We start from the raw sequence: 14,720 nt of genomic DNA, 5'->3' as shown, positions 1-14,720 counted from the left end.
GCTAAACAATGTTAAATAAATCATTCTATAACAATGTTAACATTATAAATTTGATCATCTCAACAAAATAAGCTGTTGATTGTATTATTTTAAGAGTTTTTTTTATCAAATTGTTTTATTTTATCAAAAGTTCTGATATGAAACCTTGATAAACATAGTGCCACTGTTAAAAACTGGTAAAGACCAGCTTAAACCAAACCGATTACTATCTCTCATGTCATTTCTCTGTGTAACAGTCGGAAAGGAGTTAATAACAAACTGTAGGCGTAAATAAGTCGTAACTCCTCTCATGGGGAATCCAAGTTTACATGAATTACACTGAAGCCTTTGGCAAACTGCATATCAAGCAGGATTTTGCAAAACAAACAACTGGCATATCTACTTACCATCAGCACACAGCAGCAGGGGTTGCTGCTGAAAGATTTAAAGTCAGCCTGGTCAGGGGACAGAGTGTGCAGATATAGCGGGATATGCACGCACACACACACACACACACAAACTTCAATTTGCTTCCTCACTCTTCTCTGCCTCTCTCTCTATCTCTCTATTTCTACACCATCCCTCATGAGGACACAAATATTTGCAGTATAGTTAATTCAAGGGCATCTGGGATACATCAAGCTTGTGCATGTGCATTCATCTTTGTAGCGTTTTGCTTGACATCCCCTCTCCTTGTGTATGTTTGTCAGTAGGTGTCACAACATGCTAAATACAAGGGCTAAAGTTTCAATTAGCATTTTCAAATAGTAGCCATCCATCTCTACATATCTCCATTCATCATCATCATCATATGTAGATTTTTTAAATCTTCCTGCGACCAGCCTCTTAAACAGTCTCTTTCTTTAAAATGTTCGAAAGCATTCATCTCCACATCCTTTGTAATACTGGTAGCCGTTCAACCCTGACTGATGCCCCCTGAGGTTGGCATGTGGGTGCAATTAGTGCCTGAAGTTCTAGCAGGCCAGCTTTAAATTCAACTAAGAGTAGAATCCTTTTTTCGGCGCTCTGCTTTGCATGCTTACACGTCCCTTTCCATTCTTGAACAAATTTATTTTTATTATTCAAATGCCCTTTAACACAAAAGCCACTCAAGCTTGGAAGATGTGAAGGGATAAAAGAGACCCTTTTTTGAGGACCTGCCAGAGTAGTTCACTTTGCTCTACTGAATTTCTCTCTTTAATGTGCCCCTTATAGCTATTCCACAAAAACGTGTGTCTTTGGCTGATGTCTCCTCCTGCTTCTTTAAGAAAGCGGTCCTGTTCTTTCTCAATGCTAGACAGGACACAGACGGGGGGGTTTCGCTGCTGTACCACTGGCCAACAATGACTACCCAGGCTTTTTTTTTTTTTTCATAAATAGAGCAATTTGAAGGAAAAATTGAAAGAACAAATTAATTGACATTCGCTGTCACTAGCTCTCCTAAGCCTGCGCACTGAAAGCATCTGATCAATTTCTTGCCATATCCCCTACGGCAGAGGCACGATGAAACAGCTTTCGGCCTGATCTTAAAAGGCTGAGCTTATTGATTTATTTCCCATTGGTTTCTTTCTAAAAACATGCAGCTTTGGTTTTGAATAGATATGGTGGCCTTCCTGAAGGAGCGGTTGTCGACTAGCAACAAAAACTCACCCCTGGCAGCGTCTTCTGTTCATGGAGGGCATTCTGGGCTTTGATGGCTGACTCGCGGGCACAGTAGGTGAGAAACGCGCAACCTGGGAGACAAAGCAATCAGGAAGACAAATCGACCAGTCAGCACAGGCTTTGTTTAAACACTCAGTGGCAACACAGGACATGACCATTATTGCATTTTATGATCCAAATAAGTACAGACAAGGGGTATAAATGAATAATCCATGAGCGTGTGATAAGGATGAGCACTGAGTACAAAAAGAAATATGTCTCACAAAAACATGTCGATTATTTCACGGGTGTCTTTTGAGCAGTTGCTTATTTTGATTTTTTGCTCTGTGCTGAAAAATCTAGCTGGCACGAAGCAAGCACATTCCTTACAATGACAGGGCAGGAGCTGCTGCGAGGAGTCCCTGTAGACTGGTTAAATACACACAGGCCCTTCTCTAATATGGAGGAGCCTGTCTCATCTGTTCTTCACTGATCGTGAGTGTGTGTGTGTGTGTGTGTGTGTGTGTGTGTGTGTGTGTATGTGTGTGTGTGTGTGTCATAGCACCAGCCTGAGCTCTATAGATCAGCCTGCCGTCACTGTCCAAACCACCCACGTCTCAGTTGGGTGGGATAAACTCTGACTGCTCCTGACAGAGAGATGGTGCAGAAGGGAAGGCCTTGGGGGGCGTGAAGGGATGCAGACAGTGGGGGAGGACAGGAGAGAAAATCTCATAGCCCCAGGGCTTCCTAAACACACTGTGAGACACGCACACACTCATATATACACATGCATGCGCAGAGGCACTGCCAAATGAGGGGCATTCGCTAAGGCAAAGCAGCCCGAGTGAAACACAGCAGTAGAAAGCAGGGCATCATTAATGTGCCCTTGCTCTATGACAGTGACAGTAAACATGCTATAATGGCGCACCTGTGCCGGTGCCAGTCGATGCTTTGCCAGGGTTAAGCTGCTTCACTGGCAGCTTACAAAGCCCTCAGTGGGGATCACACTTTTAAAGGTGTGAAAGTGACTGCTATAAAATGGATCTGCGCTCTATGCTCTCATCCATTTTTGGCATATAAATGTACACTCTAGAGACTTGATCGTTTCAGAGTATCTTCTATGCATTTATTAATGTGGAGAATTGCTTTATTTATTATGCCACCGTACACTTTAGTGAGTGGGGTCAATCTGACATGTGCAAAAAAATCAATAAAACAAAAAAATATTTTTTGCCCATATTGCAGAAATGTGTTTTGGCAAAATTATTTTTAAAAAATGGCAAAAATTGAGAGATGATTAGATGAGATGGCATGAAATGAGATAAACTGATACAATTGTGGTGAGCTGAAAAGCATCACAGAGCACATACTGAATCAAACCATGAAACAGATGAGCAACAAAGACAGAAGACCCCATCACATTCTACATCCTGTCAGCCAAAAAACGTGAATATAAAGTTGGCACAGGTGGCCAAGTTCTCAGAAAGTGGATGGACAACAAGACAAACGGACATTTCTTCTCAAAGATTTGGACATTCCCGTACATGGTTACTCCCATGACCAGAAGAAACACAGATAAAGTAAAGTCATGAGCTATCTTTTGACAGTGCAGTGATCTGTAAACTTATGAAGTTCTGGAAAATTGTGACACATGACCTTTTCCATACAACTTAACAGACACACGGTTCTGTTCAGTTCTGTTAGGACAATCTAGCGCTGTCCAAAAGCAACAATTTCTGATAGCAAATAAACATGTACACAAATTGTATACATTTGCCCATTTCTTATTAGGAATATTGCTTGCGATCACATCAAAGCGTTGTTATGTCTATAAAGCTCAAACCAAGGCCATGTTCCCTGACCCTCAGTTTGAAAGGAATGTTTCACATCATGCAATTATGGTACTTCTAAATTGGATGCATTTGCAGAGGCGGAAAACACTGCACGTCTGGAGAAAATTAACTGCTGCAATAACATTAGCAAAAAAAAAAAAAAAGATAGAAAAAAAAGAATAAATACGTAAAAGACTAAGAAATACAATCTCAATTTAAAAGTGTTTCTCTGTGCTTTAATATATGGTGTAATACACATTTGCAGCCCACAGGCACTGGCTCTAACAACTTCATAATTGGAATCCAAACATGTACAAATTACCAGCAAGCTGTTGCATACCAAGCGAGATTTTTTTGGCTGCATGATGAAATTATACGAAATGCAACATAAAAGAACCCTGCTGACATAGCGGCAAGTGGTGGGGGGAAAAAATAACAGGAACGGTGTAAGTAAATGATCTGCCACGGTGTCTGATAATCACATCTTTCTGCATTTCGTGCTTATACAATGTGAACAATGCTGGCGTGTACAGAATGCTGTCATGTCTAATAAAAAGCTGCATATAGTATAAGTCTTGTGTACACACTTTTCCGAGCAAGACTCCAGGGATGACTGGAGCTTCGTGGAGCGACATGGTAGAGATTAAGCAGCCTGAATGGAGGCTGCTTTTCTGCCTCTTCGCCAGTGACAGCATCCATTTGCTGCCTTATTTACGGACGATCTATTGGAACACCAGTACTGGTGCGACTGCTACTGCACCGTGATTCTCAAGTGCTCCACCACAACGGGCCCTAAGCTGTGAGGTGCCCATTAAACGTAGATGTCTTAGGGATAAATCTGCTTCTCAATGATTTAAATCTTCTTCTCCTAGCCTAATCACTTGCAAGCATCCCCTCCATCAGTTCTGCTTCCCTCTGTTCTTTGTTCTAAAAAAAATGCCCTGGGTTTCTCATCACAATGTAGTTAGCTTCTAACTAGTGGGCTAAGGTCTGATGCACTGAACATAAAGTCTCATCAGGTCCTTACTTTGAATGCCCAGATCCTAGACGTGCTCCACATAATGAGCACCAGCACCACCGCCGCCGCCACCTACACCACTACAAGAGTTTGGTTCTCTGTGATTGAATCGCCCGAACTGTTCTGACAACAGCATTGTCCCTGCCCCAGCCTAATGAGCTTGTAATGAGTTTTGTATTATAGGCGGTACTCTAGCGTAACCTGTAAAGCTTAATTAAGGCAGGCACCTTTAAATGCACCCAACATCCATGCTCCTTGTATAACTGAGAGTCAGCAGGTCTGGAGCACAAACCTCATCTTAGGGCTAAAGGGCTTCTTCATTACATATGCATGTGCTGATAGTTTCACACTGATTTGAGCCCTAACAGACTGTTTTGATGTACCACCTAATGTGTAAGAGTGCCGCTGGCAGCATGGAAGGAAGAGCAAGCATCTAGTTAGCTATTGAATTAGTCAAGAAATATAGTCCATACTATAAACATTTAATTCAGAAATTATTGTTGATGTAACTAAACATGTAGCATTATAGTGTAATATAGAGTCATTATTTCAGGTCCAAAAAGTTATAGTGCGAGTCACTAGCGCTTAAGTTAAGTGTATTGACTGCAGAGATAATGCAATTAATAATATAAAGTGTTATATAATGGATTTAAATTACTTCCAATCCATCTGGTTTATTTGTTTTTGTATACGTCTGCGTACTTCTGAGAATTCCAGTACTTATTAAAAAGGAGCCAAAGTGATTCTTTACATGCACCAATAAAAGCCTAGTAATTAATTATTAATTACGTGTATTGGGTAATGTAGGTTTAAGTGATAATGATTACCAGGAAAGAACACTTCTTTTATTAAAAAAAAAAAATGGAAATAAAATATGACAGGAGCAATCTTACTTTCCAGCATTTTTCTTCTAGAATATATTTATTCTTCATCTCAAAACAAAGAGTAATATAAAGTTCCTTGCATTTGTGCTGATACCCTTAAGGGTATATATTTCGTGCTGTACATGGTAATAAATTTTTTTTATATATATTATATGTATATATATTATTATTATTATTATTACAGGCATAATAATACTATGCCTTTAATAGCATAACATTTAACTTGTCCTGGTAATCAATTCATATTAAAGATACAAAAGCCCTAACATCTAAGTAAGAATGAATGGAAGAGTTTAAAACCCTTTTTTTCTAAGAGTGAACCTGTTGCATTTTCTTTTATCTTTTCACTTAAACTGAAATTCATTTTTATTTCTCTATAAAATAAAAATTTATTTCTCTATGAAATGTATTCTAGTCTTTTAATCTAAAACAACATTTAAATTACTTTATTAACTATGCGTATTTTATTTATTATGTAATAAATAAAAATCTAAAGGTAAAATTTTGATTCTGGATTTCTGTTTTACACAATGTTTCACAATGCTTATTTTTTATCCAACTAAGACACAGACTGGAATAAAGATACCTAATGTAGTGTACAGTATGAAAGAACTGAATATAACACATTTTTAATACCACTTTGATTTCAAATCTACTAATGCACAACACTCAGGTCTGTATCATTTTAGGAAGTCTCAGTTATACAGCATCATTCTAACAAGTGAAATTGCCTGAGTTTCAACCAGGGCAAAGCAGCTCTGCTAACAAAAAGAAAAAGCAAAACAGAGAATGCTGGCAGGTCGTCAGATATAAAGCGTCTGACTGATGCTATGCAGTGAGGAAAAGAGGGCTATGGAAGAACAAAGGGAAAATGAAACGGCAGCCATAGACAGTGCATCTACCACCACCCCCCACCCCACCCCTCCTTCTGTGTCTTTTGTTTCCAACACTCTCTCGCCCCTGCTCTCTGTCCACCCTTATTCCCCCCACCCTACCCCTGTCTCTCCCTTTTCCTCCCTCACGCTCTGCTTCTCTTCATTTCCACAGTACAGGAGCAGTCTTTGGGGGAAGGCTGGCAGCAGAGTGGTGATGTCATGCCAGCAGTGCAGCGATGGCAGCTTAACCTATTTTCGGAAATACCACAGATTTCTATTTATAGCCCTGCTGAGCAGTGTTCCTTTCACACACATCCCTGATGGGTGACACAAAGAACACTAGTAGTATTCCTCTCCGTTTCAGTTCTCATTCATCTTCTGCTTTCATGGCACTTACAATTATGTTAATAATAATATGCGAAAACAATACAGTACATTCCAGTCTTTGATGATGGTGATGTGATGATTATATTAATTTTACATTAAGTGATAAATTTTGCTGTGGAAATGTTTAAATGATTATGCTTATAGTGGGGCAAAACGTTGGCATAGTGGTTAGTACTGTGGCTTCACATCTTCATGGTCAGGGTTTAATTCCTGCCTCTGGTCCATGTGTGGAGTTTGCATGTTCTCCCCATGCTTTTTGGGTTTGCTCTGGGTACATGCAGATTAAGCTAATTGGCATTTTCTAAATTGCCTGTAGAGTGAGTGAGTGTGTGTGTGTGCTTGTGTTCCCTGTGATGGATTGGATGAATACACCCCATCCACAGTGTCCCCAGGATAGGCTCCAGGCTTCTTGAGACCCAGAACAGGATAAGCATTATAGAGAATGAGTGAGAGAGTGAGTGATTGTAGTATAGCTCTAATCTTATAACCTGTCAATTTCTGTAGTTCCATCATTTTTTTCAGTAGTGATCATGCTGCACATCTGACCAGTCTGTCCCTTTACTTCATAGTAAACCCCTTTGTTTCCCTTCATGCCTTTCCGAAATTGCCACAGTGAGCCGTCACTCCATCGGGCACCTTCACATTAAAGACACCGTTTGTTTTCTATGTCTTTGACAACCGCTCCATCGCTTTCAGCCGTTTTATGTGCTGTGCTTAACCTTCTGCCTACCTTTCATTTCTCTCCTGTCCAGTACAGAAAGCAAGAGGAAAGGACAAAGTGTGTTCAGTGATCACAAATTTCAGACCCTCAGATAACATGTCTTCCATCACAACTATCACAGCATCTGAAAGGAGGACTGATCAGTATTATGTGCTTCTTGCTTTCCCTTATAGTCAGATATTATGAAATTTCTGGCAGATTTTTTTTTTTTCAAATGTCTTCAGAAGATAAAACAGCTTTCTCAGCGCACTTGTGTCTCTCTTGATCATAGAATTTCTCTCACAGGAGTTCCTATGAATCAGCTGAAAACTAAGTGATTATTACAAGACACTAAAACAAAATCTCTTATCTCCTCTCAATTTATTTTTCCTCCCATAAATTCGAGAAAAACAACATTAAAACTGGTCATACTTTTCATAACTTTTATGGCATTCGTCATTTCTATTCCACTCATAGAAAACTCTCCAAACAGAGCTGGTGAATGCTTTAAATAGTGTGCAAATTAACCTCTGTTTATTCACCTCCTATATAATGACCCAGAAAAAAAATCTGTGAAGTTGTTAAAATGCAGGAAATGTAATTTCCTGCAGAATGTCTGGTGTAAGGCCGCTTCATCTATGCCGCTGTTAATATAAAAATATTTCACTGTAGTTGCCATGACAATATTAAGCATGGTTTGAAGGAAGCTGCTGGCTTCAAACTATTAAAAGTGATGAGAACTGAATTTGTCAGAACAAAACGTACCATGATTTTATTAGTCCATGTACCCACAGTTCAGTTTACTAAGCAAATGTGGCCGCAACAGCACATTTCACAGTAAATTTTACTTTATTTTTAAAATTTGCACCACATAATTAACTTGCCAGCACTCATTTATTCATTTTCTATATCCCGTACAGGGTCTGAAGCCGATCCCTGGAGACTTCAGGCACAAGGTGGAGTTCACCCTGGACAGGGTGCCAATCCATCTCAGGGCACACACTCACACACTTATTATGGCAATTTGGGAATGCCAGTTGGCCTACTCATCATTTTGGGTTGCTGTGCCTGACTTGTTGCATTGTAAAATTCCATTGTAAGATTTGGTTGGTCCAACAAGATCCTTCCACATAAATCGCTCAGTTTTACCAATCAGACTGATCATTCTTGAGCTTATACTGTAAACAAACAGAATGGTAGTTACTTTGTAATTACTTTAACAGGTTGTGAACCCTTTTGGAATCAGCTTTTACTATAATCCTGCTTTGGTATTATTTTTTTAATTTTTTTTTATCATATTAATAAATACAGTAAGTGCATGTCTTTAGTTAAAGTAACTACATAAGTCAGAATAGCAAATTAGCTATGGCATTATTAAAGATAAATGAGAATTATTAAAAGTAAAATAAAACAACAAAAAATATTTAATATGATTTTATTAAATTTTTATTGTATTATAAACATGTTATTTACATAATATATTTATAATATATTATGTTATTTTATTATATTATAAATATTTATAATATTAAATGAGAAATTAATATGAATTTAAGTTATCTAGACTATAAATAACATCTCAAAAATCTAATAATGCTAATTCAGAATGGGGAAAATTTGATAAACAGACAATACAGTGATATCAGTATGAATTGCAGGAATTATAGGTCGATGTTTGTGATTGAGTTGTGCTGTAAGATTATATCACTATAAATGTGCTGTCACAGAAAATTTTGATTTGTTCAGTCGTGTGCTGTAATGCTGATAAAATTTGGCCTATTTCTAAATCAGTGTTAGTTCACTTAATCATGCTCTATACTGCTTATCCTATTCAGGGTGCCTGGAGCCTATCCCAGGGGACTTGGGGCACAAGGTGAGGTACACCATGGGTGTGGTGCCATTCCATCGCAGGGTACACAAACACTATTGGAAATTTGGAAACACCAATTAGCCTAATTTGTAGGTCTTTGGCCTGTAGGAGGAAATCCAGAGGAAACACACCAAGCACGGGAAACCCAAACTCTCCACACACAAGCGGGAATCAAACCCTCAACCCTGGAGGTACAAGGCCACAGTGCTAACCAGTATGCCATTGTGCCACCACAAAAAAATCCAGCCCTTTCACTCTTCAGAAGTCTTATTTTGCAGTTAAAAAAAAAAAATTGGCTAAAGAAAAAAAGTAGGTATCAAAAAGTAAAATTTTTTCAGCTCAAACTTTCAAATTGACTGGAACTTCTGGCTCCAATTAACCTCTTCTCAAGAGATAATTATCCTAGTTTCACACACTTTTCTATTAATGGCCATGACTTTTTCCCACCATGGAATAAAGATTAGTAATTTAAAATAAGTGGATTTGTTTATGTCATACTGATTTATATGTTTTTTCTTTGGCCAATCACGATGCAGCACAATGCATAAAACCTTGCAAATACCTACAAGTCAAGTGCTTCAGGTAATCTTCACATAGGCTAGTTTAATTATTTTAGTAACTGCTGATCTCTAGGGATTTTCACATGCACAACAATCTCTACAGGGTTTACAGAACAGGGTGAAGAAAAGACATTAAGTAAGATACAATTCTTTTGGTGGAAACACATTGGTAATAATAGAGGTCAGTGAAAAATGGGTAGATTGTTTTAAGCTGTCAGGGGGGATATAGTTATTCATATAATCATTTTTTTTACAAACATAGAGAAAGCAGAAAAGCATCTTAACATGCATAACATATTATACCTTGTGAAGGATGAGCTAAAAACACATCAGGTTTTATTCCTGTCAGTCAATAAACAGGAATCTGGTGCTATCATGGGCTAACCCTAACCCTAACATACAATTAAAAATTATAGGGGGGAAAATCCATTCTTCAACTGTCCAGTTTGGGTGAGTCTGTGTCCATTATAGCTTTAAATTTCTGTCCTTGGCTAACAAGAGCAGAACCTGATGTGGTCTTCTGCATTAGCAGCTCATCACCTCAAGGTTATAAGTGTTGATGCATTTCAGCTCACCACTGTTGTTGAGATTGCTTATTTGAGTTTCTATAGACTTCCTGTCAGCTTAGACCTGGTCATTTTCCTTAGAAAAAGGTCTGCAGACCCTTAACACACTACGCTTTTTGTTTTTTACACCATTCTAATGTAAAATCTAGAGATTGTTGTGTGAGAAAATCCCAGGACATCAGCAGGATCTGAAATACTCAAACCAGCCCATCTGGCACAAACAACCATGCCACGGTTAAAGCCACACAGAGATCACACATTTTCCTCATTCTGATGTTTGATGAAAATAACAAGTGAAGCACTTGAACTGTGTCTGCATGATTTAATACTGTATGTTGCTGCCACATGATTGGCTGATTGGATAACCGCATATATTAGCAGGTGTGCAGGTGCTCTCAATAAACTGGTCACCAAGTGTGTGTGTATAGACTTCTCAAATTTGACAATAGTAAGCTTTAAAAAAAAAAAAAAAAGCAATACTACATAATCAACCAAGTCCATTTGTCTATTATCATCAGTCTGTGTGCCATATAAATGATCTCAGAACTACAGCACATACCACATACAACCCACTTATATAAGACAGAGGTTAAAAATAATGTTGGCATTTATGAGATTATTACTTTGATTCATTGTGAAAGAATATTTCACTGACAGTTAAAAGGACATTAGGACTGATCAAAATCACATTAATGCTGATATTCCACTCTAGCAAATACGATCATTTGTAATGACAATAACCATTTTAAAACTGTGTGCAGCCAAATTTTTGTGTAACCATAATCCGCTTATATCCTGAAAATTTTTGCATTTATCACGATTTATATTCAGCTGAATTCAAAAGATCACATATTCCCATAAAGGTTTGTTAAATATTAAACATCCAAACTTTAATTAAGTGCTAAGGGAGCATTACACTTTGAGCGATCAATCACTAAATATCGCAGGGGTGAATGCTAATTATTAATACCAATATTTACCCGGGGGCTAGCATTGAACAGCATTAGTCATATTAAATATGGTTGGGTACCGGAGCAGAGCACGTTTTAATTGGGGAAAAGCAGACTGTGTTAAGGGACACATCAGCTGATCCAAGAAACCCAGGCCTCGAACAATACCTAGAATCACTAATCCTCTTCAGTCAAGTCATTATGGTCATGCATTATTATCACGCCTAACAAACTAATGCTGTGTTTTCCCGCGTGAATTAGCAGCCTGGCCTCCACATCTGATCCCCTTAGTAAGAGGAACCTCTTAAATCACAAGTTAATTAAGAAAACACAGAATTTCGAATAAAAGGTTATAATGAATACCACACCGAAATTTTCATTTAAGGGCAAGGGTAAAGAGAATTTACATAACATTTATTTGTCCAGGGAGTGTGTGTGTGTGTGTGTGTGTGTGTGTATATATATATATATATATATATATATATATATATATATACACACACACACACATATATATATATATATATATATATATATGTGTGTGTGTGTGTGTGTGTGTGTGTGTGTGTGTGTCTGTAAATTTTTAAGCTGATACAAATGAAGACAGAGTTTAAATAAATAGCAGATGATGAGTGAAATTTCCCATGTCCCCATTTCTTTCTTATTATATCGTCAAGCACGGGAATACTCTCAAAAATTAAATATTTGGTTCATACCTAACAATAAGCACATCAGAAAAGAAAGACACCTTACTTTTCATTAGGAAAGTAAAGTCCACTTTGCTGTGTTTGAGCGCAGCCTAACAATATTTTACCAGAAAGCAGGATTCATGCTCATGATTAACTGTATGTTTTAAAAAGTACGATAAATCAGGATTACTGGTCTGTCATTAGCTTTTTAAATAAATGTGTCATTCAAGAGGAAGACAAGGGGGTTGATTTAAGGAAAGGTATAGGTTCTGGCCTCATCGCAGTCGAAGGCAGACAGATGAGATATTCTCATCACTCTGATATAACATGAAGTTACAAGGCGAGAATAAGAGAAAAACAAATGATGTTTTCTGAATATGGAAATATGATGAGAACTGATCAAATATACCTCTGATCTGAAAAAAAAAAGCGTCACACAAACACAATGACTGACAGATTCTTTGTGTAGGCTGCCCAGGGTAAGCTTACACGCACTTTATAGTATATACAGTATATATCCCACAGGTACTCTATAGACTGCATGTCAAAAACAATAACATGAGTGAATGGAAGAATTAATATAATAACATAAAGAGTGACTCTTATTTAGTTTTAAGACAGAAGGATGACATAAATGACATAAATATTATGACGAGTAGTATATAACAGAATGGTTTAATTATAGTATATTTAACACCTGGAGAAACTGACCACCCACTACCCCGTGTCACAGCTTTGACTGACATGTCTGTAAGCTTTTCTCTGGATCGAGGTGGATTTTTTTTAGGCTATTGAACACTGCTGTCCAGGGGGAGAAGGGGCGACTGACGCTTTACCTTTGTGCATGCCGGTGTATCGGTCCTTTAACACTGTCAGTTCGTGGATTTTCCCAAACTGTTCGAACAGTGGCTTCAGGTCTTTCTCCTCCAGGTTGCGCGGGATTTGCCCGATAAACAGTTTGATCGCGTCTTGGTCTTTCATGGTGCCGCTCTCCGGGTGGATGGAGATGGACTCGGAGCCGTTCATGGGTTCGGGAAGAACCTGGTGCTGGTAAGGGAGGAGGAGGAGGAAGAGAAGCGGCTGTGGGCTCGGTGCTGCCCCGGGGCCAGGCGCGAGCAGGCTGCACGGAACCGGAACCGGAGCGCGTGAGGGAGCAGGAGCGGGAACCGGAGCGGGAGCGGGACAGCGCTGCTGCCTTCCTGCCTCACGCGGAATGAATCTGGCCATCGCGAGCGCAGAGCAGACTGGATAGCAATAATGACAGCGCGCGCGCACACGCGCACGCACGCGCATACACTCACACAAACACACGCGCGCGCGCACGAACAAACACACGCGTGCGCGCAGAGAGAGAGAGAGAGAGGGAGCGCACTCAGCTGGAAACCCGCGCTCTTTTTTTTGGGACAACACACACACGCGCACACACACACACACAACAAGCAAAGCGGATGAGTTCAGGCTGGGATTGCACGTTTAGCTACACTCGAGCAACACCAAACGGTGATAACGTGAAATCGCAACTGGTTTTCGTCTTTTAGCTTTTAAACTACAGAATTGAATACGATGTTAATTATTTATTCAACGCGTATTCACTTAAGTGCTTTACAAAGCGCCATATATACCAAACACTTCTCTAGGCAATAACATAAGAAGACATGTATTTGATATTGTCGAGAGCAATGGAGAGAAGTACTGGTGGAAAACCAGTTACAGAGAGGCATACACCTCCAACAGCAAAAAAAAAAAAAAAAAAAGAGGCAGTCTAGACAACAAAGTTAATTTCCTTCACCTTCAGTCTGCCCTGGTCAGGGTCAGCGGGATTCTGAGCCTATCCCAGGAACACATTGGCTAGGAGGTGGGAATGCACCCTGATAAATAAAAAAACACCAGTCCATCACACACACACACACATACGGAGACATGAGGGAAACGTACAGAAACTCTACACGACAGTTATCTGAGATAATCTGGGTTAAAAAGAAATGGTGCTTGGCTGCCCACAATGTCACTGTCCCACCCAAGCTCAAATATACTAAATTATTTTGTTATTGATCCATCTCATCCTTTGTTGTGCACACGGTATTGCAAACCAGCAGAGATAAAGAAATCACGTTTTTCCTTGAGCAACTACTCTAAAAGATTGTTTCCAAAAGTTGGTCATGATACGTATGCCATTTTATAAAAAATATATTATATTCTTTGTTTCCTAAAAATTCTATCAGCAGAACTGAGCAGAATGTTGCATGTAGGTCATTAATCTAATATCCAACTCTTCCTTTCTTCTTTCTGTTGTAGTTTTTTTCTCTTCTTATCTTCAAAAAGTTTTTTTTCTGTGCATTATGTAACCAGTTTTTTTATTGTTTTTTAGCAGAAATAGAAAATCTGTTTTCCTCTTTCCATGTTCTACCTTATTGACAGGAAGTGGCATAGAGCTTCGATACATCAATCAATAGCTCAATCAATCCTGGAAAATGGGCACTTTAAAAGGCATAATACATCGTTGTGCAACAAAGTGGTATATTTTCATTCCTATGTTATCAAAGTAAACATTTTTGTGGGCAAAAAAAAAATTGAACATTTATGATGACTAGGTTTATTTTCCTTAAGGCAAGGCTTTTTTGCCTGAAGAGTCAGTTACATCAGAGCTTGCTGGTCTTAAAGCAGCCTTGGAGCAAGGTAGGGTATCTATATTTAGAGGTGTGTTTGATAGGGTGGAGAGGGCAGAACTTCCACTCCATGGTTTATTGACCATCACCATTAGTATTTCAC

At 38.8% G+C, this 14,720-nt stretch overlaps 1 protein-coding gene across 4 annotated transcripts in view; it reads right to left on the bottom strand.

Moving 5' to 3' along the window:
• Positions 1 to 13,217, bottom strand: part of celf5a (cugbp, Elav-like family member 5a) — a 188,759-nt gene extending 175,542 nt beyond the window's left edge. For 3 of the 4 annotated variants that reach the window (XM_053513218.1, XM_053513219.1, XM_053513220.1), the window contains exons 1-2: positions 12,788 to 13,178; positions 1,630 to 1,712 (exon numbers count right to left, since the gene is read on the bottom strand). In XM_053513218.1, the coding sequence (XP_053369193.1) occupies positions 1,630 to 1,712; positions 12,788 to 13,178 (474 nt within the window). Of the gene's footprint in view, positions 1 to 1,629; positions 1,713 to 12,787 lie in introns of all 4 variants that reach the window. The other variant, XM_053513221.1, reaches the window with a different exon arrangement.
• Positions 13,218 to 14,720: the final 1,503 nt, after the last annotated feature.

Source organism: Clarias gariepinus, chromosome 15 (genome assembly GCF_024256425.1).
Source record: "Clarias gariepinus isolate MV-2021 ecotype Netherlands chromosome 15, CGAR_prim_01v2, whole genome shotgun sequence".
Classification (NCBI taxonomy): Eukaryota; Metazoa; Chordata; class Actinopteri; order Siluriformes; family Clariidae; genus Clarias; species Clarias gariepinus.
The sequence above is the reverse complement of the archived record's forward strand: the minus strand, read 5'-3'. Positions and strand labels throughout refer to the sequence as shown.